Source organism: Phyllostomus hastatus, unplaced genomic scaffold (genome assembly GCF_019186645.2).
Source record: "Phyllostomus hastatus isolate PE091 unplaced genomic scaffold, TTU_PhHast_1.1 phas_contig_17, whole genome shotgun sequence".
Taxonomy (NCBI): domain Eukaryota; kingdom Metazoa; phylum Chordata; class Mammalia; order Chiroptera; family Phyllostomidae; genus Phyllostomus; species Phyllostomus hastatus.
The window spans coordinates 46,544,531-46,569,945 of record NW_025333664.1 but is presented as its reverse complement, the minus strand read 5'-3'; the positions used below and the strand labels follow the sequence as shown (position 1 = coordinate 46,569,945).

At 43.3% G+C, this 25,415-nt stretch overlaps 1 protein-coding gene across 1 annotated transcript in view; it reads left to right on the top strand.

The window, feature by feature from the left end:
- Positions 1-25,415, top strand: part of ACSS1 (acyl-CoA synthetase short chain family member 1) — a 60,425-nt gene that overhangs the window by 23,492 nt on the left and 11,518 nt on the right. The window contains exons 3-7 of the mRNA XM_045833697.1: positions 7,882-8,081; positions 20,889-21,064; positions 21,457-21,609; positions 23,252-23,399; positions 24,678-24,815. Of these exons, the coding sequence (XP_045689653.1) occupies positions 7,882-8,081; positions 20,889-21,064; positions 21,457-21,609; positions 23,252-23,399; positions 24,678-24,815 (815 nt within the window). The remainder of the gene's footprint in view (positions 1-7,881; positions 8,082-20,888; positions 21,065-21,456; positions 21,610-23,251; positions 23,400-24,677; positions 24,816-25,415) is intronic.

Genomic DNA, 25,415 nt, shown 5'->3' with positions numbered 1-25,415 from the left:
CCACAATGTTCATAGTAGCACAATTTACAATAGCCACGTGCTGGAAGCAGTCTGTTACTTCTAGCAGTTACTTCCAAAAAACTGTTACTATGCAGCAGAAACAGAGAAGGAGCTCCTATCCTTTGCAAGAGCATACATGGAACTGGAGAGCATTATGCTAAGTGAAATAAACCAGGCAGTGAGGGACAAATATCCTATGGTCTCAGTTTTTAGTGGAACCTAATCAACAAAACAAACAAGCAAGCAAAACTAACCAGAGACATTGAAATTAAGAACAAACTGATAGTAACCAGAGAGGAGGTGGGAGGAAATAATGGGGGGAAAAGGGGGAAGGGTTCTCAGGAGCAACTATAAAGGACACAGACCAAACCCAGGGGTTGAGGTGGTGGGATCAGGGTAGGGAAGTGAGGATGGCTGGGTGGGTGGCGGAGTGGTGGTGGGTAAATGAAGACAATTGTACTTGAACAATAATAAAAGAAAAAAAAATGAGTTGGCTGTAGAAGATCTTCCTTTCCGCAAGGCCAGTCAGTATTTTACTGGTGTGAAGCATTATGGGCATAAGGCAACATTTGTATATTTGGGGACATTATTTGCATATGTCCATGTTGGAGGCTTGACCCTGAAGAGTCTATGTTGTGGGCAAACTTAGATATCTTGTTCAGTACCTGAAGAACAAGTGTTATATTTTTCCTTGCACTGGAAAATATAACTTTAAATTACTTTAGTGAGATTTATTTCTCAGAAATTTGTACCTAACTCTCCCTTGGAAAGATGCCATAGGCAAGGAGAAAGCCAGTGTTTCCTGCAGTGATAGCTCAAAGCACCAGTCACTAAGTGGCTACATTATCTTTTGGTACAGAAACAGTAGCATTTAAGTGTGTGGAAATCTTTAAGAAGTCATGAATATCCAAAAACATGCTTTTAAACAATCTTTGAGTACTTGGAATGAGTACTCATTTTAATAATATTGTTTTATAATGATTTGAAGACTTAGGTTTGCTTGCCATAATTTCCAATGGTTTAAATCTGGAGGCAATTGCTAATAAAAAGCAAAAGTTTAACATGAAAAAAATCCAAGTTTAAAAAATAATGGGCTAGCTAAAAAGATGAATAGAAATTGAAATATAATTAAATAGGGAGAAATGTAAAATTCAGAAAGTCTACTTTAAAAAAAAATAATTATCTGATTAATATGGGAAAGCTCTGGTTAAAGAGTGACTGTTCCATATATTGGGGGCTAGGGGTGGATTAGTGAACTCATTGAATTTGAGCCACCTGTGTCAGTGTTAAACAGTTGATATACTCTTAGTTTACAGGGTTAAATAGAGTTGAGGGGAAGGTTTTGGGTACCTATATTCTGCTCTGAGCAGATAACCATGGGAATGTGGGGGTCCATTTGGTAACCTGGAGGTATGTAGTGAGTGAAAGTGGAGTCATGAAGGTCTGGATAAGAGAACCTGTGAGATGAAAGGCTTCATGGGATAGTTGTGGGTGTTCAGGAATTTAAAGGGCTGTCATTCAGTGACAAATTAGATTTATTCAGGGGAGCATTAAAGGGCTGAGCTAGGACCAAGGGGTGGAATTTGAACAGCAACAAATCTTGGTCCAATTTTCAGAAGACTTTCACTAGTCAAGTGACAAAGAGGCAGCCTTGTAAGGTGGTGACTTCTAGCGGTGTAATGTTTAACAGAGCCTGGACTACTGTGGTCAAGAATGTTATAGTGAGATTTCTGAACCCCAGGGAAGCTGCACCCTCTGACCTACAAGGATTCCTTCAACTTTGAAGTTTATGGCCTTTGCAGACCAGATAGGAAGGGGTATGAGCTTAGAGTTTTATGTGGATCAAATTCTTTATTAGAAATTTCTCCTCTGGATACAATAGGAGTGTGGGACCCACTGGACCTTGCTCTAGCTCAAAGACACATGTTAAATCCCCTTGACCCTTCAGGGAGCACAAAGGTTGCCTCAGTGTGGTCTCCAGACCCTCCCCCAGAACTATGGGTCAACTGCTCAGCTCTGACAGCCAAGCAACTTCTGCCCTTGTAGCAAAATTCACTCATTCACTTCCTCTTTGCTGCCTTGCTCCTCCTCTCCACAGCTAACCTTTCCAGAATGCATTCCCTGCTGCCCTGAGCAATGTACCACCAAGATGAGATGATAAATGCACTTAAACTCTTGTGCATGTGCCCTCACTTCCCCACTCAGCCAAAGCTGTACTCCTGGAGGACACATTCCATCTCATTTCCATTGTCTAATGCCCCATTCACCCCTATGATCCCTAGAAAGGAATTTTTAGCATCTTAAGAAATCACTGAGCCCTGGCTGGTGTGGCTCAGTGGATTGAGCACTGGAGCAAAAGGTCACTGGTTTGATTCCCAGTTCAGGGCTCATGCCTGGGTTATGGGTCAGGTGCCCTGGTGCAGGGTACATAAGAGGCAACCATGCATTGATGTTTCTCTCCCTCTCTTTCTCCTTCCCTTCCCCTCTGTCTAAAAATAAATAAATAAAATATTTTTTAAAAATTCACTTGTGGGTTAGCTGATTTTAGTCATTTTAGAAAATGGTTTCAAACAAAGATGTCTAATGAGAAAAATAATACCTGTTGATTATTTAGCAGGGTCCCAGGTGGGTAATAATTTTCATTAATACTTATAAGTTATACAAGGTAGATGGTGCCTGCTGTTTCTCTGATGGTTGTATAGCATCCAAGAAAGGTAAGATTCCATGCTTAGGCAGATGCTGTAGAAAGCTAACACAGATCTCTGTTGATACAGTTCACATTTGTTCCTTGACTTCAAACTGCTGCATTTGGTCAGCAGAATGACTGAATTTCATCACCATTGATCTGTGACACACACTCAAGCCTCCATCTCTCTAGGCACTGCCTGGAGGCTTAAATCCTTAGAGCTATGAACATGGTACCTGTACTGAACTTGAGTTACACTTCTGCATCGTTGACCATAGTTGCCACTTCAGCACTGTCAACAAGCCATCCCAGCCTCTGCCTCTGGAGTAGCAGAAGTGTTTCTGGCCCCTGGATTCTGGGGGCTTTGATATTAGGGGCTGTTGGGAGGCTTTTTCTTTCATCATAAACTTAGTAGGCAAGTGGTGGGTGGGGTACTAATGAAAGGTGCCTTTGTCTTCCTGAAAGCTTTAAGGAGAAAAGATGAAATCTGACAGAAAATGCATGCTGGGGGCAGCCTGGGCAGCAGTTGCTGGTGATGGTGGGGTGAAGTGCACAGTGGCCTCATGACTTGGTTCTCTTCTGGTCTCCTTGCTTGATGGCTTTGGAAAGAAACAAAGGCCCCCTTGAGGTCCCTGCTTGAGATAAGGACCTTTCATTTTCATTCTGCTGTAGTTTCCTGGGCAGCTTTTGTTGAGTTTTGCCTTTCTTTGGAACACTTTCCTTGATTATCCTTTGAATAGAGGGGAACTATGCAGATACTTGTAGGGGCCTTGAAGAGCTTGAAGGAGAGCCTGACCTACTGGCCTGCAGAAGCCATTGCTGCCCCACTAGGGACCTCTTGGAGCACTGCAGAGGACAGGAGTGCATTCCCACCAGTGGCCTTCCCCAATCAGAGAGAGTGTCACCAAAACCCTATGTGTCAGGGACCCCAAATAAGGTCCTTCTGCCTAATGTTGCTCAAACCAACAGAATGAGACTATATTCAGTAAAGCAGAGGAGAAATTTTATTCTTTGATCAATGCACAGGAAAAGGCAAGGTTATTCTCTAAAGACACTATTTGTCTAATTTGAAGAAATTAGGAGAGTCTTAAAAGGGTTAGTGGCAGGTAGGTCGATTTAGGGGGGTAGGGATTTCCAAGGAAAAGGTGGAGATCTAGGAACTGCAGAGGAGCATCACAGTTTCTAAACATATTGGGAAGATACCTGACCATAAATAACATCTCTTTACTGTTAAATCTCCACCCATGGGCATGATTTTTAACATGCTGATGAAGGAATGTTTGTTAAAAGGTCACTTGGGAAGGGTTGCCAGGGCCATCTTGGATCCTTCCAGCACAGACCAATTTTTTAGCTGTGCTCTTGGGTTTTTTATCTGGTTCTTGCCTGCAGGCTTAGTTCCTCCTGGAATTCCACCTTTTCCTGACTTGTTCAGCTAGTTCTTGTCAGGGGATGTGTTGGAAAATAAAGAGAAGACAAGAAAGTCAAGCTCAGATCCTGATGGTACTGCAAACTGCATCCTCAGCCAGGGAGTCCCAGATGCTTTCATTGGAGAAGTTTGGCCAGCCACAGACTCTGCTCCATCACAGCCACTACCACCTACCCAACAGCAGCAGCAGCAGCAGCTGTACCACCACCACCACTATTATTATTTCTACTACCACAGCCACAACTACCATCACCAGCAACCTCACCGAAACCTGCAGCTTGGAGACAAGGGCAGCTCCAAGGCCCAGCCAAAGCTGCTGAAACATGAGCAGAAATGCTCTCCAGCAGCACCTGGGAACGTGCAAAAGGAAAACAGGCTATGATGAACTAAATGGTATTGCTGAAGAAAGAGAAATATCTTTAAAGAACCTGGTTCTGATGAAATTACCAACCCTATTTCCATGGTCCTCAATGACAATCTACATGTTGTAGACATTAATCTGAAGCAGACTTTAAAAAACAGCACCTTTGGGAAAGTAGGAATTAAAATGAGGAATTTAATTCAGAAAAACAGTATGGACAAAAAGAATGGAAAATCTTATGAAAATAAATCTGGAACCAGTCTGTAGATAAGAGTGATACTGTAGCAATTCCAAAAGTGTTGTAACAAATAATTCTGGCTATATTACTAATGGTTATATGGGCAAAGCAGCAGATAATTAGGTGGTGGATCTAGAGTGGATATGCCACTCCTTGAAAAAGGAAAGCTAGATGCAATAATTTCAAGGGTTGTGAAAACCTTATGTTATTAGTGTAGCACAAAACAATGCAACAAGAAACCAGTGTCTCAACCTTCCAACAGAGATTTGAAACTAGAGCCTGACTACAGTGAGCTAAAGGGAAACCGAGTAAATGATTCAAAGCCCATTTAGAAGTATGAAAATAGGCCTGGAGGAACAAATTGAGGAAAGCCTGCTATGGGTGATATATTGCAGAAAAGATCTGATATTAATACCTGGTACTGATTAATGATTAATGATTGGCTCAAAGGAAAGTATGCTTCTGTTGTTGCCTCCAAAGAGGACTTTTGGACCCTATTTAAACTTCCTCGGGTTTTTCCAGTGTACAATTACAGTGCTAAAATATTTCTTAAAATAAGTTATGCAAGCAAAATTAAGGAAAACCTAAACAAAACTACAGAACAATTGTGTGTCACCATTTTCATCTTTATCCTCTTCTTTATCTACTGGGAAAACTCAGACCCTATCTTCAAATTGTTTATCGCAGGTCCCTGTGTTAGTGCTGAAATCTGTTACTTCAGCCAACTTTTATAATGGGCTTCTTTTAGCAGGGACTGATGCAAGTGTGTATTCTGCAGGGGCTCAGCAACTACTAATTACTGCTGCTAATACCCTAATACTCATCTCTTCTGGCACTGATTGTTCTCTGGGACAAGTCCTCCCTTCAGCAGCTGGTGAACTAATTAAGTCGAACCTTTTAATCTACCCTTCAAATATGCAAACTATGCTGTTGAGCACAGTCCAAGTGAATCTACACTATTAGACATATCAGCAAAACCTGGGGGATATCTTCCAGAGTTAGTGGAGTTTATCATTTAAAATGAGTCCAGTGCTGCCCCTGAAATTGTTATTGGGAAATCATCAGATCATAAAGTGATGGACGAGACTTTTCAAGGGGAATATCTCCTGTATTTCCAAGGCTTATGAGCTGGAAAAATTGACTTGTCCTTAAGTTCTGGGTAGCATTCTAAAATCTGGGACTACTAGTGAGAGTGGAGCCTTATTCTTGGAACCCAGTAGTATAGGTAATTTGCAAAAAGCAGACCACAGTAGTGAAGGTGCTTTAGTGTTTCTTTTAAATGACTACAAGATAGAAAATCAAAATCCTCTGGCATCTCCTACAAATACTTTGTTAGGCTCCACCAAAGAACAGATACCAGAGAAGTCTAGAAAGGACTGATAGATGGGGTCCTTTTGACCTTAGGGCTGCTATTGTATATAACACTAAAGAAATGGATTCTGTTTGGAATTTGCAGAAGATCCCAAAAGGATAATCGCTTACAATGAAACCAGACTGCCACTTGTAACCTTTCTGCATTATTAGAGTCACTATTCAGTGGGGTACACAATGCTTTTATGCCCCTACATCTTCAGTGCAGTAGAGGAACCAAAGTAGAATCATAGAATAATACATACAAATATATGTACACATAGTTATAGTTATATATATGTATATGTATAAATATATATACATATATATTTATTAAAGACAACAGGAAGTAATTAGACTTCTTAAGGAATCAAATTTATTTTGAGACTATACATAGTTATTTAGTCTCCTGTACTGAACAGTATTTTTTTTCTTTTGTTTTTGTTTTTAAGTGTGAATGCAAACTTGTTAACAAGCACAAAAAAAGGAACTCAATAGTATTTTATGGATTTACTAATGTAGTGGCACAACCTGGTGACAAGAGGAGAGCCTTGGTTTCCCCTTATTCTGTCCTCCTGTGTTAGTTCTTTTTATTAAGTAATAAGTTAAAATCAAACCATGTATAGCAAAAATGAGAAAATGGCCCTGGCTGATGTAGCTCAGTAGATTGAACATGGGCCTGCAAACCAAAGGGTTGCAGGTTCGATTCCCAGTCAGGGTGCATGCCTGGGTTGTGGGCCAGGTCCCCAGTGAGGGGCGCATGAGAGGCAACCACACATTGATGTTTTCTTCTTTCTCCTTCCCTTCCCCTCTCTCTAAAAAGAAATAAATAAAATCTTTTTAAATTTTTTTTAAAGATTTTTTATTTATTCACTTTTAGAGAGGGAAGGGAGGGAGACAAAGAGAGAGAGAAACATCAATGTGCGGTTGCTGGGGGTTATGGCCTGCAACCCAAGCATGTACCCTGGCTGGGAATCGAACCTGCAATAAGTTTTTTTTAAATGAGAAAATGGTTATTTCCAAAGTCCAGGTTCAGCTAGACCAGGTACTGGAATTGACTGCCATAAACTCTGCATGGGCCAGGTTTGGTCATCTGATAATCCCTAAGCCAATCATGTTGTTCAGGGAGACACAGAGTTCTTATTGACAAGCTGAGTCTTGATGTAAGTAGAGAGTGGGGTTGTGCAAGAGGGGAGAGGTATGGAATAGTGGGCCTTTGGCACAGTTGGACTCCTTCCCACTGTGCCCTATCAGCACGTAACATAAAGGGAAATGGGGTGCCCTTGCTACCCACCAACCCTGCCTCAGGGCTACATGGAGTGTTACTGTTCTGCAGTTTCTCTTCCTTCCAGACTCACTGTGGGTTCAGAGTTGGGGTCTGCTGCATGAACCTGGGTCCCTGCCTGGTAAGAGCCTTGATTGGTGCTATGGTTTGTGTTGATTCAGAAAACTGGGCCTTGCTTTTTCCCACTAAGTGTTTTACTTATAAAATCTTTATTTTGGAGGTGAACATTTTGAGAAGTCTCAGGGATATGACAATCTTCTTTTTGGACATTTGCGATCTTTGAGAAGCCATCCCCTAAACAGACGCAAGGACAGTTATTTTACCTCAGCAGTGACAATGAGTCTTTGTCAATCACAGTCTACAAAGTTAAAAGCATTGTTTTCTGGAAAAGACTACCATGCACTAAGTATTTAATTGTCTGCTATCCTCCAGGCATTAGCTAAGTATACAGTACATGCAGAATCACTCCACTCCAAATTTTTCTGAGTTTTGGGCCTCCTCCATCTGTCATAGCCATCTCTTCTCTGTGCCATAGGGAGCTATTGGAGACCACATGCCGCCTGGCCAACATGTTGAAGAGGCATGGAGTTTGTCGAGGGGACCGTGTGGCCATCTATATGTCTGTGTCCCCAATGGCTGTGGCTGCAATGCTTGCCTGTGCCAGGATTGGAGCTGTCCACACAGTCATCTTTGCTGGCTTCAGTGCAGAGTCCTTGGCTGGAAGGATCAATGATGGTGAGCATATGGGCAGGGAAAAGGAGGGAGGAACCAGAGTTACCTGTCCTTGTTCCCTGGACTCAGAGTACAGATAGGCATTAATGAAAGTCACAAAGACAAATAATAGACACTACTAGGGATAGACCCATTGCTGAATGAGCATTTGTTCTATAAGCTAAGATATGAGCATGTTGTACTTAACCAGGTGTAGGGAACAGCATAGGTACCAGCTGAGTGATGGGAGGAATTGAGTGTGTAAGAGCCTGGGGTAGGCTGGTGTGGCTCCAGAAGAGAAGGGAAGAAATGGATAGAGTGAGATAGGACTGGGAATATACAGATGTACAGGGAAGGTCCCACAGATCAATAGCTGAAATGAAGCCTTCCAATGTGAAGAATGATGGGGAACCATCCCCGGAGGCCAAGAGTCAGGTGTGGGAGCTTGTGATGTATCTTTAAGGCTTTCTGTCTACAGATGGGTCAGAATTTCCCAGACAAGTTGCAGAAGACTATCATCTCTTTCCTTTTTTGGGTGTCAGAGAGCCCATTGTAATAATGGTGCCCTGTGTTCATGTGGTCAGAAACCTTCTCCAATGAGATTCTAGAAAGAATCCTTTCAGTGGCTCCCCAAGGAGGATGCCAAGTTCTGGGGGGCAATTGGAGTTCTTTGTGTCTCATGGAAGACTTACTTATGAATAATATACAGAGCTAAAAGCTAGAGTTCTCTGACTTTTGCTGACCATCCTCTTTAAAAAAGGCTGGTAAGCCTTTGAATCCCTTTTAACATTTTCTTCCTCCACTTCCAAGGGTTGGTGCTGCCACTTCTTTCTCTAAAGTGAAGCATTTTCTATGTGCCAGGCAGTTTCTAAGCAGTTTACAAAGGTCATTGACTTTATTTATTTATTTTTCAAAATTATTTTATTATTGTTTAAGTACAGTTGTCCGCATTTACCCCCTACCACTCTCCCTCCACCACAGCAATCCCTCCCTCCCTCCCTCCCCTGCTTCCCCACCCTTTGGTTTTGTTCATGTGTCCTTTGTACATGTTCCTAAACACCCTTCTCCCTTTCCCCTACATTATCCCCTCCCACCTCCTCTTTGGTTACTGTCACTTGGTTCTTAATTTCAATGTCTCTGGTTGTATTTTGCTTGCTTGTTTGTTTTGTCGATTAGGTTCCACTTAAAGGTGAGATCATAGGGTATTTGTCCCTCACTGCCTGGCTTATTTCGCTTACCATAATGCTTTCCAGTTCCATCCATGCTCTTGCAAAGGGTAGGAACTCCTTCTTTCTTTCTGCTGCATAGAATTCCATTGTGTAAATGTACCATAGTTGTTTTTTTAAATTTTTTTATTTTAATTGTTTGTCAAGTACAGTTTTCTGCCTTTTACTCCCATCTCAGTCCACCCTCCAGCCCTCCCCACCTTGCTCCCACTTCCACCCTCTCCTTGTTTTTGTCCATGTGTCCTTTATACTTGTTCCTGCAAACTCTTCCCCTTTTCCCCCCTGAAATTCCCTCCCCTCTCCCCTCTGGTCACTGTCAGCCTGTTCCCTATTTCAATGTCTTTGGTTATATTTTGCTTGCTTGTTTGTTTTGTTGATTAGGTTCCTGTTAAATTATTTTATTATTTAAAATATGGTCATAGCATACCAAGATCATATGGTATTTGTCTTTCACAACCTGGATCCACTCATTTACTGATGGGCATTTAGACTGCTTCCAGGACTTGGCTATTGTACATTGTGCTGCTATGAACATTGGGGTGCATAGGTTCTTTTGAATTGGTGTTTCAGGGTTCTTAGGATATAACCCCAGCAGTGGAATTGCCAGGTCAAAAGGCAGTTCCAATTTCAATTTCCTAAGGAAATTCCATACTGTTTTCCATAGTGGCTGCACCAGTCTGCCTTTCCACCAAGACTGCACTAAGATTCCCTTTACTCCACATCCTCTCCAACACTTGTTTGATTTGTTTATGATGGCCACTGTCACCACTGTGAAGTTGTATCTTATTATGGTTTTCATTTGCATCTCTCTGATGGCCAATAATGCTGAGCATCCTTTCATATGTCTCTAGGCCCTCTGTATGTCCTTCTCAGAGAAGTGTCTATTCATGTCTTTTGCATATTTTTATTTGGGTTGTTTATATTGACAAACCCTCCTGGAGTGGAGTCATGTGAGTGCTTTATATATTTTGGAGATCAATCCCTTGTCTGAGATATCATTGGCAAATATGTTTTCCCACACATTTGGTTCTCTTTTCATTTTAATGCTGTTTTCTTTAGCCGTGCAGAAGCTTTTTATTTTGATGAGATCCCATTTGTTTATTTTGTCCTTTATGTCCCTTGCTCTAGGGGACATATCAGTGAAAATATAGCTGTGTGAAATATCTGAGATTTTCCTGCCTGTGTTTTCCTCTAGGACTTTTATGGTATCACTACTTATATTCACATCTTTTATCCACCTTGAGTTTACTTTTGTGTATGGTATAAGTTGGTGATCAAGTTTCATTTTTTTTTTTTTTGCATGTAGCTGTTTAGATCTCCCAGCACCATTTGTTGAAGAGACTAATTGTACTCCATTTTATGCATCTGCCCTCCTTTGTCAAATATTAATTGGCCATAGAGACTTGGGTTTATTTCTGGGCTCTCTATTCTGTTCCATTGGTCTATGTGTCTGTTCTTATGACAGTAACAGGCTGCTTTGATTACAGTGGCCTTGTAATACAGATTGATATCAAGTACTGTGATCCCTCCTACTTTGATCTTCTTTCTCAAAATTGCTTCAGCTATTTGGGGTCATTTATGGTTCCATATAAACTTTTTTTACTTTAACCTGCAAGGTCAGGTTAAAGTAAATTTAATTAGCAGGTCAGCACTCAATCTGCTGAGCCACACCAGCCAGGGCTAGATAGTTTCCTTTGATATATAAAAATTTAAAATTGTAATAAAATCCAATTCATGGATTATTTTCTTTTGTTGTTTGTGCTTTTGTTTTATTTTTAAAGAATCCATTGACAAGTCCAATGCCATGAAAATTTGCTTTTATGTTTTGTTGTAAGAAAATTATAGTTTTTCCATGTTTTACATTGGGATCTTTGGCCCATTTTGAGTTAATTTGGGGTAAAATAATGGTTCAATTTCATTCTTTGGTCTGTGGATATTCATTAGGACCAACACTATATGTTGAAAAGACTATTTTTCCCCCATTGAATGGTCTTAGCATCCCTAGTTAAAAGTAATTTGACCATATTTGTAAGGGCATATTTCTAAATTCTCTATTCTAATCTATTGATCTAAATGTCTGTCCTTATGCCAGTACCAAACTGTTTTGATACTGTAGCTTTGTAGTAAGTTCTTTTTTGGTGATGATTTATTTTATTTTATTTTTTAATATATTTTATTGATTATGCTATTACAGTTGTCCCATTCCCCCTTTCACTCCCCTCCACCCTGTACACCCCCTCCCACCCACATTCCTCCCCTTTAGTTCATGCCCATGTATCATACATATAAGTTCTTTGGCTTCTGTGTTTCCCATACTATTCTTACCCTCGCCCTGTCTACTTTCTACCTACTGTTTATGCTACTTATTCTCTGTACCTTTTCCCCCTCTCTCCCCCTCCCACTTCCCTGTTGGTAACTCTCCATATATTCTTCATTTCTGTGGTTCTGTTCCTGTTCTAGTTGTTTGCTCACTTTGCTTTTGTTTTTGTTTTAGGTGTGGTTGTTAATAACTGTGAGTTTGCTCTCATTTTACTGTACATGTTTTTTATCTTCTTTTTCTTAGATAAGTCCCTTTAACATTTCATATAGTAAGAGCTGGGTGATGATGAACTCCTTTACCTGAGAAGCACTTTATCTGCCCTTCCATTCTAAATGAAAGCTTTGCTGGATAGAGCAATCTTGGGTGTAGGTTGTTGTCTTTCCTGACTTGGAATACTTCTTTTCAGCCCCTTCCTGCCTGTAAGGTCCCTTTTGAGAAATCAGCTGACAGTCTGATGGGAACTCCTTTGTAGGTGACTGTCCCCTTATCTCTTGCTGCTTCTTGGATTCTCTCCTTCATTTTTACCTTGGCTAATGTAATTATGATGTGCCTTAGTGTGTTCCTCCTTGGGTTCAATTTCTTTGGGACTGCCTGAGCTTCCTGGACTTTCTGGAAGTCTATTTCCTTTGCCAGATTGGGGAAGTTCTCCTTTATTATTTGTTCAAATAACTTTTCCACTTGTTGCTCTTCCTCTCCTGGTACCCCTATAATTCGGATGTTGGAATGTTTAAAGATGTCCTGGAGGTTCCTAAGCTTCTCCTCATTTTCTTGAATTCTTATTTCTCGATTCTTTTCTGTTTGGTTGTTTCTTTCTTCCTTCTAGTCCATTCTATTGTTTTGAGTCCCAGTTTCCTTCCCATCACTATTGGTTCCCTGTGCATTTTTCTTCATTTCTCTTGTGGTAGCCTTCAGTTTTTCATCTAATTTGCGACCAAATTCAACCATTTCTGTGAGCATCCTGATCACCAGTGCTTTGAACTGTGCATCTGATAAGTTGGCTATCTCTTAGTCGCTTAAAAGTATTGGCTCTGGGGCTTTGATTTGTTCTTCTGTTTGAGCCATTTTTTGGAGGGGGGTTGTCTGGTCGCACCTGTTACATAGTGAGGGGCGGAGCCTTAGGTGTTCACCAGGGCAGGGCACCCCAGTTGCTGGGTTGTGATGTTGTATGTGGGGGTGGGGTCTGAGTGGAAACAGTGGTGCTTGCTCCACTCTGTCGGATTTCAGTCCCCTCTGCTGCTTGCCCCATGCTAACTGGGCCATTATGGTGCTGATTCCCATGTGGGTGGACTTGTGCACGTTTTAAGACCCCATGGGTCTCTCCAACACACTCTCCTGTGAGTCTGGGAGTATCTCCCTGTGCCTCAACACCCCTCAGGTGTTTTCAATCAGTGTCCCGAGGTTCTCCTTCCTGGAACTGGGACCCTAGGTTGTGCAGTCTATCTCACTGCCCAATTTCACCTGGTTTATCTGCGTGCAAATGTGGCCCCTTCAGCCAGGTGCCTTGTGCGCAGTGCCTCACCTCACAGTCGCAGCCTCGCCGGGTCTGCCAGCTGCCTGTGCGCCCAGGGTCCACCCGCTGCAGTCTGTGCTCAGGATGCCCTATGTGCCTGGGATGCCTTATGCATCCGGTGTCACTGCTTTTTGTGCCGTGACCCGTCTCTGCCTGGCTGCCCAACTCCGCCCCTCCTACCCGTCTGGATGAATGTGTCTATTTTAACTCTTTGGTTGTCTGACTTCCATACAGTTCAATTTTCTGTCAGATCTGGTTGTTATCTTGTTTCTAAATTGTTACTGACCTTATTTTGGTTGTGCAAGGAGGCACAGTGTGTCTACCTACACCTCCATCTTGGCCCGAAGTCCTATCTGTGGGTTTTCATAGATGCCTTTTATCAGGTTGAAGAAGTTTTCTCTATTCCTCATTTATTACATTTTTTTCTTCATGAAAGATTGTTGTGTTTTTGTTAAGTGCTCTTTCTCCATCAATGGTGATGTGGTTTTCATCCTTCAAACAATTAGGGTAGTATGTTACATTGATTGATTTTCACCTGTTGACCCATTCTTGCATTCTGGGAGTAAAACCCACTTCATCATGATGTATGATCCTGTTACTATGCTGCTGAATACAGTTTGTTAGCATTTTGCGTTGAGCAATTTTTAAAAAATCCTCTCCCAAGGATATGCGTATTGATTTTAGAAAGAAAGGAAGAGGCGGGGAGAGAGAGAGAGAGAGAGAGAACTATAATGTGAGAGAGAATCATTGATTGGTTGTCTCCCACACATGCCCTAATTGGGTATCAAATCCACAACCTAGGTATATGCCTTGACTGGGAATCTAACCCACAGCCTTTTCGTGCATAGGATGACACTCCACCCAGCTGAGTCACCTGGCCAGGGCTTGTGTTGAGCATTTTTGCATCAGAGTTCATAAAGAATATTGATCTGTGGTTTTTTTGTGATGTGTTTGGAATCATACAGATACCAATGTGTGTTGGTCACATGGGATGAATTAGGAAGTGTTTCTTCCTCTGCAATTTTTTTTGATATTTGAGCAGGATTGGTGTTGATTTGTTTTTAAATGTTTGGTAAAATTCACCAGTGATGCTATCTGGTCCTGGAATTTTCTTTATTGTAAGGTTAGTATTCACTTTTTTAAAAAGATTTTATTTATTTATTTATAGAGAGAGGGGAAAGAAGGGAGAAAGAGAAGGAGAGAAACATCAATGTGTGGTTGCCTCTCATGCACCCCCCATTGGGGGACCTGACCCACAGCCCAGGCCCGTGCCCTGACTGGGAATCAAACCAGCAACCCTTTGGTTCACAAGCCAATGCTCAATCCACTGAGCCACACCAGCCAGGGTGAGTATTCACTTTTTAACACAAGGAAACTGAGGCACAGAGAGGTTAAGTGACTTGCTCAAGGTCAAATCATTAGTTAGTGACAGATCCAGGGTTTGAATGCAGGCATTCTGGCACAAGAGTCCATGCTTTTATCATTACATGAGGCTGCTAATTTTCTTTCTTGCTGATGTGCCCATAGCTACCAAATGTTTCTGTTAAAATTCTTGGAAATGGGTAACAGTTTGATTCTGGAAATTTAGCATATGGAGATTTAGTAGTTGCCTGCTGGGGCAGTACCCAGAACCTCAGAAATCTTAAATAACCAGACCATGGGAGGACAGGGGCTGAGGGTCTGAGGGCCTCAGTAGGGGACACTCCTACTGAGTGTCATTGTCATTACAGGGGCTTTGTCATTACAGGGGCTCCTCCCCAGTACCTTTCAATCTCTGTGTCTAGCTATTTAGATGTCAGGGTCCTTAGGGCAGGACTCTGTTGGGACAGGTATCTGTACCCACTTTGGTCAGTGAGGGAGTGCTTTGTGTCACTGTGTAATTATTGCTGAGTAGTTTATTGGTATCTAATAAACTATTTCACAACTTAGTGCTTAAAACATTAGCTTAAACTAAATATTATTCTTGTATTTCATGATTCTGTGAAGCAGGAGTTAGATGGGCATATTGGGAATGGCTTTTCCTCTTTCATGATGCTTAGGGTATCATTAGGGTTGGCTTGAATGGTGGGGGCTGGTCAGGCACTGCTTTCTCTTTGTGTGACACTTTCCACTTGATTAACTTGTTCTTCCTCACAGTGTGGCAACCTCAAGTAGCTATACTTGTTAGATAGTAGTGCATGGCTCCAAGAGGAAGGAAGTGGAAATTGCCAATTATACTAAAGGCCTGGCCCAGAATACACATGGCGTCATTTTAGCTATACTCCAATGGTCAAAACAGTTAATGCCCATTCGAAATTCAAGGGAATGAGACCTGGAACCCACTTTATCATGAGAAGTAGTATGAGACCAGGTCAAGAATTTGTAGTTATCTTTAATCTGTCCCTGGGAGAGTGGGAGTATGAGCATGGCCACCAAGTTCTCACCATGAGCTGGGTGGTCACCTCAGGTAATATGTACTATTCTAGAGTTCTAGTCCCCTGGAATGGCCTGAACACTACTCTTCCCTTTACCGAGTTTCTTGCTTTAGGCTGTATGAGGAATGGAGAGAGAGGGAGGTGTGGTGAGGAGGGTTGGGGTCAAGAGAATGGCTCTGAGAGATGCTGTTGGGACAGAATAATGGCCTGCATAGATATCCATTCCCTAGTTCCCCAAAACCTGTGATTACGTCAACCTAACATGGCAGAAGGACTGTATAGATGTAATGTACCTTAAAGCAGAGAAACTGTCCAGTGGGCCCAATCTAATCACACAAACCCTTAAAAGCAGAGAGCTTCCTTTGGCTGGAAGCAGAAGATATGGCAGAGGGGTGGTTTGAATGGTGAGAAGGAGCTGACTTGCTTTTGCTGCCTTTAAAGATATTAGGGGTCACAAGCCAGGAAATGAAGGTGGCTCTAGAAGCTGAGAATGACCGCTGGCTGACAGCAAGGACATGGGGACTTCAGTCCTGCAAGTCACATAGAGCAGAGTCTTCCCATACCCTAAATAAGCCTGGAAGTAGATTCTCCCAGAGAGCCTCCAGATAAGAGCCCAGCCCCCTGACACCTTGATTTTGGCCTTGAGATTCTTAGAACAGAACCCTGTGGAACTCACCTGAACTACAGAACTGTGAGCTAAAAAAACTGAGTGTTCTAAGCCACTACATGTATAGTAATTGGCTATGGGAACCATAGAAAACTAATACAGATGCTGATACTTGCTCAAAAACCATGAAGATAAATCAAATCCTCCAAGACAAGCATCAGGCTGATACTGCCTATGCCCCAATGCTATGCACTCACCCTTTACCTGTTGCTCAGCAACAGGGAACCTCAGGGCAATATGTGCTCCCTGCATACCTCCTAGGGGCCAAACCTATACACCTGCCCTTTAGAACCACCCAAGTGGAGGCTTTGGACAAATGAGCGGCCAGGAATAAGACATGAGCCAAGGGAGTCTGGGGAGGAGCTAAAACCTACATAACACAATACTAGCATGTTGAATAGGCCAGGCCAGTGTTTTCTCCTGGGGCTTCCTTGAGAAGAGTCCCTTTGAATCTACTAGGTCATTTCCTTTCCTTCCCCACAGGGAGCTCACCTGGACCAGTCCTAGTTCTGAGGGACATAGTCCTGAAGAATCTGTGACAGGCTCTATCATACAGAATTTGTTTTCACAAGGTGACTGATTGTCAAGGCCCGAGGAGCAAAGAGTGTGTGTGGCCAGGGTCCCTTGGTTATGCAGAGCCAGATGGCACTGTCCATGACACCCGACAGTCTAGATTATCTCTTTGACCCCTGTATGACTTTGCTGAGTCATCCAGCTGCAAAGATCTGTCTGGAGAATTCTCAGGTAGCCCTCAAGACTATTTCATTTTCTAGGGCTCTTGAGAGGTAGAAAGAATGTGTGTATGTTGCTAGAAATTGCTTTTCATACTGAAAAGCTGAGTGAGATTTGTACGATAGGGCTCCCCTAGAAGCAGATCCTGAGATGAGAGTTTAGGTTCATTTTGCAAGTGCTTGAGGTCTGTGGGATTGAGGCTGGGAAAGGGAATCAAGTAAGATCAGCTTTTACAGTGGGTGACCAGAGCTCAATCCCACAGGGAAACGCTGTAAGATGATAGAACTGTTGGGTTGGCTGAAAAGTCTGTATCATTTTTTCTGTAACATAAAAGACACAGTTTTCATTTTCACCAATAACTTTATTGATTTGGATATTTTGAGTATGTTGGCTATCTCCTGCATGGTATAATGTTAATTGTTCTCAATTAATATCTCGATTCGATTGCTATCAACTGGTCTACTGAACTGTGGAGCATTACCCAGAGAGAAATCTCTGGCACAAAACCTCACAAATCACTTTTGACATATTCCATCAGTCATAGCACCTTCTTCATATACTGCACAAGCCTTTTTTTGTGTGTTTCAGTTTCATTTTTATCTTTCTTGAAATAATAAAATATTAATATGCCGAAATGTTGCATATTTTCTTCCATCTTCAATATTAAAATAGCTACACAAAAATTCACCAATTATCATAAGTTTTTTTAAATGCATGCTGATATGACAGCTTTCACAATATAATATAATAAAATTGTTTTTAATGAAGTTAAAGACAACTATGTGCTACTAGAGCCATCTTACAAGAAAAGAAACAAATGACCTTTTTGGTCAACTCAAGACATGTGTCAGGATAACCCCTCTACCCTGGGGTGAGGGAGTGGGGGTATTTATACACCAGCTCTTGAGAACCACTTTTATTGTGGGCTGCTAGAGTTGAAGTAATTCCCTAGCACTTCTTCCTGTGGCTCCAAAAGAAGACCTTAATTAAAAGTTTCGAGACTTCCGGCCAAGATGGAGGCATAGGTGGATACACCATGCTTCCTCTCACAACCAAAATTAAGGACAATAAAAATTTAGAAACATAAAACCAACCAGAACAGACAGAAAATTGAACTGTACGGAAGTCCTGACAACCATTCATCCAGACTGGTAAGAGGGGTGGAGTCAGTGGCCGGCAGAGAGTGGTCATGGCAGGAAAAAGTGGTGGCTGGCAGACCCAATCATGCAGGGCGCAGGCAGCGGCTAGCAGACCCCGGTGGCAGACCCTGGGTGCGGCAGACCCTGGGTGCGGGCGTGGGGAGGAAACAAGCAGACCCAGTGAGGCGCGCAAGGCAGCTGGCTGTCCACAGTCACACATTCGTGCGCAGATAAACCAGGTGAAAACGGGCAGTAAGACAGACCGCGCAAACCAGGGACCTAGCGCCAGGAAATAAGGCCTAAAGCACTGATTGAAAACACTTGTGGAGGTTGAGGTACTGGGAGAGACTCCCAGGCTCACAGGAGAGCTTGTTGGAGAGATCCACAGGGTTCTAGAACATACGCAAGTCCACCCACCCAGGAACCAGCACCAGAAGGGCCCAATTTGCTTGTGGGAAGCAGCAGAGGGGACTGAAATCTAACAGAGAGCAGAGCAAGAGCCATTGTTCCCTCTCTGAACCTGCCCCCACATACAGCTCACAACCCAGCAACTGGGTTGCCCTGCTTGAGTGAACACCTAAGGCTCCACCCCTCACTATGTAACAGGTGTGACCAGACACCCCCCGCCCCCCCAAAAAATGGCTCAAATAGAAGAACAAATCAAAGCCCCAGAGCCAATACTTTTAAGTGACTAAGAGATAGCCAACTTATCAGATGCACAGTTCAAAGCACTGGTGATCAGGATGCTCACAGAAATGGTTGAATTTGGTCGCAAATTAGATGAAAAACTGAAGGCTACCACAAGAGAAATGAAGAAAAATGCACAGGGAACCAATAGTGATGGAAAGAAAACTGGGTCTCAAATCAATGGAGTGGACCAGAAGGAAGAAAAAAATATACAGTCAGAAAAGAATGAAGAAATAAGAATTCCAAAAAATGAGGAGAAGCTTAGGAACCTCCAGGACATCTTTAAACATTCCAACATCCGAATTATAGGGGTACCAGGAGAGGAAGAGCAACAAGTGGAAAAGTTATTTGAACAAATAATAAAGGAGAACTTCCCCAATCTGGCAAAGGAAATAGACTTCCAGAAAGTCCAGGAAGCTCAGACAGTCCCAAAGAAGTTGGACCCAAGGAGGAACACACTAAGGCACATCACAATTACATTAGCCAAGGTAAAAATGAAGGAGAGAATCCTAGAAGCAGCAAGAGATAAGGAGACAGTTACCTACAAAGGAGTTCCCATCAGACTGTCAGCTGATTTCTCAAAAGGGACCTTACAGGCAGGAAGGGGCTGAAAAGAAGTATTCCAAGTCAGGAAAGGCAACAACCTACACCCAAGATTGCTCTATCCAGCAAAGCTTTCATTTAGAATGGAAGGGCAGATAAAGCACTTCTCAGGTAAGGTCAAGTTAAAGGAGTTCATCATCACCCAGCTCTTACTATATGAAATGTTAAAGGGACTTATCTAAGAAAAAAATCTAAAAAATATGAACAGTAAAAAGAGCAAACTCACAGTTATTAACAACCACACCTAAAACAAAAACAAAAGCAAAGTGAGCAAACAACTAGAACAGGAACAGAACCACAGAAATGGAGATTACATGGAGGGATAGCAACAGGGGAGTGGGAGGAGGGGGGGAATGGGGAAAAGGTACAGAGAATAAGTAGCATAGATGGTAGGGAGAAAATAGACAGGGGAAGGGCAAGAATAGTATGGGAAGTGTAGAAGCCAAAGAACTTATGACACATGGACATGAACTAAAAGGGGGGTATGTGGGTAGGAGGGGGTGTGCAGGATGGAGGGGAATGAAGTGAGGGAAGTGGGACAACTGTAATAGCATAATCAATAAAATATATTAAAAAAATTTTGAGTGATGTGCCTGGACCCCGCTAGACAGTACTATACTGTATGTTTGTTCCAGGCTCTTCCTTAGAGAAACATGTAAAAACCCACTGTAGCCTTGGCAGAGTGACTCAGTTGGTTGGAGTATCATCTGGGGCATGTACCTAGGTTGTGGATTTGATTCCCAGCCAGGACATGTACGGGAGGCAACCAATCAATATTTCTCACATTAATGTTTCTCCCTCTCTCTCTCCCTCTCTCTCTCTAAAATCAATAAACATATCCTTGAGTGGGGATTAAAAAAAATACTGACTGTAGCCTGATTCCACTGGTTCATTCAAGTTAAGACACAGTGTGGAGGATCATTCTTTTGTGGTCCTGAGGTCTAGTTGTGTCTGTACCTAATTCCCTGCTCTGCCGTCAGCCTAGCATTGCCCTGAGCCTGGCTGAGCCTGCCTGCATCATTGAAGAGCAGGTGTGGAACCTGCACGGCCTTCCCCTAAAGGTGAGGGTAGGGGCCAACAGCTCCTGGAGTCCACCTGGGACCACCTGTGTCCTGGCAGTTTGGTCCTAGACAATTTAGGGGCTACACAGGACATGTTGGGGTTTGGTCTCTGGCTGCCCGGCTATCTTGGTCCCCTCCTCTTGGTGGCTATGGCTGGGGGCAATGTGATGGCTTGTCACCTGGAAAAGCCTCTGGGGCAGGTAGGAAGAAATGGTGAAAGGCTGGAAGAATTCAGCTTCAGTTTATCTCCTGTTGATTCTTGCTCCTCCTCAGAGCTAGGAAAAGACCTGGTGCTTCTGTATTATGTACAAAGATTGCACAGTAGGCTTACCCTTCACTTTTTTGTTGACTCTTTTCCTCAATATTGAACTTTCTCTATCATGCTCCTGTGCTTGCAATGTGTGGCTGCCAGTCTGGGCTATGAGGCTCAGTTGAAAGAAAACTGATCAGAAATGTCCATTGTCTCTATTAGCAAAGTGTAAGGTGGTTATCACCTTCAACCAAGGACTACGGGGAGGGCGTGTGGTGGAGCTGAAGAAGATAGTGGATGAAGCTGTGAAGCACTGCCCAACCATCCAGCATGTCTTGGTAGCTCACAGGACAGACAACAAGGTCCACATGGGGCATCTGGATGTCCCACTTGAGCAGGTGGGTTTACCTTGCTTTGTATGGTTTGAGGAGAGGTTATTATTGGGTTAACTGGGCCTGAGTCTTGTTAGATTGTGGTTCTGAATGTGGGTTGCTCAGAGGTTTCCAGCGTTCCCCTGTAGTTTTGATAGGCTTATATCCTGGTTGGGACGGTGGAACTCAAATACCACAAATATAGTGTAACAGTTAATGTGACAGAAATGATTGGATTCATTCTTTTATTTTGTGTCTTCTCTGCATCTGGACTTCAGCTAGGGCAGGCCAGAGAAGTGAGCTCTAATCCAGTCAGCCTGAGTCTCACAGTAGCCAGGGAGAAGTGTTCTCAGGGAAGCCAAATGGAGAGGAGAGGCTAACTGCCCTGGGTGGGGCTGTTTTTGTCTTTCCCCTTACAGGAAATGGCCAAGGAGGACCCTGTGTGTGCCCCGGAGAGCATGGGCAGTGAGGACATGCTCTTTCTGCTATACACCTCTGGGAGCACCGGGATGCCCAAGGGCCTTGTGCACACCCAGGCGGGCTACCTGTTGTATGCTGCCTTGACGCACAGGGTATGACCTTGGTGGCAAGTGGAGGGTGGGAGGTGCTTGCCTCTCTGGCGAGATTGAGCAGGGGACAGGTGAGGCTGAATTTAGGGCTAGAACTCCTCCTGCTATAAAGCAGTTCCCGTGGGTAAGAGGGGCTCATGTTTTCCCACAGTGCTCTCATGCTAGCCAGGACTTCAAGGAAAGAAATCTCCAGCTTCTTAAAAGACTTGACAATTTGTGTCTGAGTTGTATTAAAAATCCTTTTTCAAAATGCTGTGGGGTTTTTGGGTATGGGTATGCTGATCCACCAGGGCAATGCAAGTACAGTCTTTCTTGAAAGAATCCACCCTCTCTGATCCCCTGCTTGGACATGACTCCACAGGGACCTAGCCATGTCCAGACCACCACTGTGCTGTCTGGGAACTTTTGGAGAATCTCACCTTTTGTCTCTGGCAGAAGACTAGAGCCCCATGTTCCCTAATTTAAAAAAAAATTATTGTATAATAGAACACATACAGAAAAACATCCACATAAAATATGTGGCTTAATAAATTATTATAAGGTAAACACACTTCATTCAAGAAATGGAATGTCACTATTCTTACAGAAGTCCTTTCACAGCCCTTCCACCCTCAGCCCTCTCTGCACATCCTGACTTGTATAGCATAGCATCAGTTCCTTGTGTTTTCCTTTTTCTAGTTATCACCTGGATGTGCATCCCTAGATCCTGTAGCTTACTCTTGCCACTGACATTTTTTTGCTATGTCTTTTAAGCTTTTTTTAAAAAAAGATTTTATTTTTTTACTTTTGGACAGAAGGGAAGGGAGGGAGAAAGCGAAGGAGAGAGACAACAACTGTGTGGTTGCCTCTTGTGCGCCCCCTACCAGGGACCCGGCCTGCAACCCAGGCATGTGCCCTAGACTGGGAATTGAACTGGCAACCTTTTGATTCGCAGGCCAGAACTCAACCACTGAGCTACACCAACCAGGGCTCTTTTAGGTCTTTTTTACCCTAAAGGTTTCCCTCCATTCCTTCCATTTCCTTCAACTTTGTTGTAGCATCTGGCCATTCTTCCCTCTGTCCTCCATGTTTCCTGCAAAGGGCATGTAGGTCCAGAGATGTGACCAGGCTCAGGTTGGACCCTTTGGCAAGAATGCAGGAGACACCCATCTCTCCTCTTGGGTTCTTCGAAGCTAATGATGCTTGAGGTACCTCTAGGTCTTTTTTATTTTAATTTTTTGCAGTTTTTAAATGATTTTTAAAATTGTGGCATAATTTAATTCAGAAAGATTCCCTTTTACATACCATTAGATAAAGTTTTTTTTTTTACTTGTAAGTACATGTGGGCATGGGGCATCTTCAGCCCCTGGAGGGCCCTGACCTACCTCTCAAAAGCAGGACCCCAGCAAGACCAGCTGTGGTATGACCTCTGCATACATATTGGCTTTCTCAAGCTGGGAATCATGCAGTGTACACTCTGAGGTCTGGCTTCTTTCATTGTCCTCTGAGTCATTGTGTTGCTCTTTTACCAGTAACTCTGTCTTTTAACTTACTCCTTTGCTCTTGGTGGCCATGGAGCAGCTGCATCTTATAGTTATAGAACACTCTTAGTGACATGTGGGAATGTGGGGTCATAGGCTTCTGACAGCCTCTCCTGTTTCTGCAGCTTGTGTTTGACTACCAGCCAGGAGATGTCTTTGGCTGTGTGGCAGACATCGGCTGGATCACTGGACACAGCTATGTGGTATATGGACCCCTCTGCAATGGAGCAACCAGTGTCCTTTTTGAGAGCACCCCAGTTTACCCTGATGCTGGTGAGGACTGAAAACTCAAATAGGGTCCCTGGGAGGGACCTTGAGGAAGTAGAGATGCACAAGAGGGTGGTGTAAAGGCCTGCTCTCTGGCCTGGCTGTGGTTCGTGATCCAATCACATAGCTGCCAAGCCTTGGGCCCTGCCGAATGGGCCAGAGCTGGGGGTCTTGTCCACAACAAGATCAGATGAGCAATAGAAGGGGGTCTAATTTGGTACTGGAAGCTGTCTCAAGACCACCCACTGCAGAATTCTTTAACTTAAACTGCGTGTCTCAGGCTGTTCCTCTTACCTCTATGGCCACCAGATCAGGTCCAGTCTTTCCTTGAAGTCCCTGCCACTGCCAGTCTCTGCAAGTCCCCCAGGTGAAGGACAGCCTTCCACCTGTGCCTCCAGGGCTGTTCTGTCAAAGTGTGTCATGCATGGCCTGGTGCCACCCCCATGAATTGATTTCACTTGGAGGACATGGCTGTGTCTTGCTTACCTTGGCCTCTTCCTCCCACTCAGCTCAGTGACCTCAAGTATTTTTTTAATGTAATCCATTGGTGGTGGCCCTGCCAGAGGGCTTTTGCCCAAACATCCCACAGCACTGTGTGGAACATCTTTGTCATTACCCCTTGCTCCTCTCTAGCCTCCCAGTGGGACTGTATACTCTTTAGGAAGGATATGTAGGAGGCATAGCTAGGGATTAAAAGCCATGTTTTAGATGTGGTCACTTCCACCTCTTTAAATGCAGCTTCCTGTGTGTAGAGCAATGGTGGTAAGTTGAGGGGATGGGCAGGCAGGGAGAGCAACTTACAGGAAATGAGATGAGTGCATACTAGGCAGTTACCCTTCTCCTGGGATGCATGCATTCATGGCCTGTCCACAGTATTCCAGGGGAGCACCAGTCACCACTTTTGAGACCATTTTAATGCAACTAAACACAAGTTCTGTTAATGCTACATGGGTTATTTTTAAATTCACAGTAACATCTTTTTAACTGATTCCTCACTATATCATATGAGGTACACTGTGTAGGTGTGGCTGTCTGGAGCCAGGTAAAGACTCTTTACAAAAGGGCCAGCCTATAAATGGCTGTGTGCTGGGGGACAACTGCCACAGGGAACCCTTCTCAGAGATCTCCCTTCCAATCCTGTGATAGGTATTGAATCCTGTTTTTGCAAACAATGCAGGTATTGCATGTATTCAGTACCAAGTTTGTTGACTGACCTCTAAATTAGGTTAAAATAGGTACTGTTTGGTGGGCTCTCAGACTGACTGAATTGGAGCCTTTTTGTAGGTCGGTATTGGGAGATGGTACAGAGATTGAAGATCAATCAATTCTATGGTGCCCCAACGGCTATCCGGCTGTTGCTGAAATATGGAGATGCCTGGGTGAGGAAGTACGACCGCTCATCTCTGCGGACACTGGGGTCAGGTGAGCACTGCTCTGCAGCTGGAGAGGGCATGGGTACTGTCTGTCAGAGCCACTGCAGGTTTCTAAATGATTTTAATCATGAAAGCTATGTGTCCGTGTCTGTGATGCATTCAAACAATGCCAGTCTGCATCAAGAAGAAGAGAGGCCTGTCAGCCCCTCCTCAGAGCCCACAGCTATTAACAGTATGGAGCACAGCATTCCAAACACTTTCTGTATTTATTTTGGGTTTCATCCTCATGAATCCTTACCAACTCTGTAAGTTAAGGCCTGAGCCCTTTCTTCAGTGACTGCATGGGATTGCTCTGTGGAAATCAATTACTGTACACTGAGTATTCCTGTGATGTTGGGTGATGATTATTTCCAAGCACTGTAATAAATATTGTGTGCTGTGCACTGCTCTCACTTTAGATATTTCCAGGCAGGTAGTTGTGAGATCAAGGGTTATCTTCAATTTTAGTTTGACAGAAATTGCCAAGTCATATGAAGGCTTTTGGTAAAGGTGAAATTGGGTTAGTTCAGAAGGTACTGGGAGGTCCTGACTGTTCTCTCTGCTTTTTCCTGGTGTATTTCACTTCTGCCCCAATATGCATTGTCAGGTG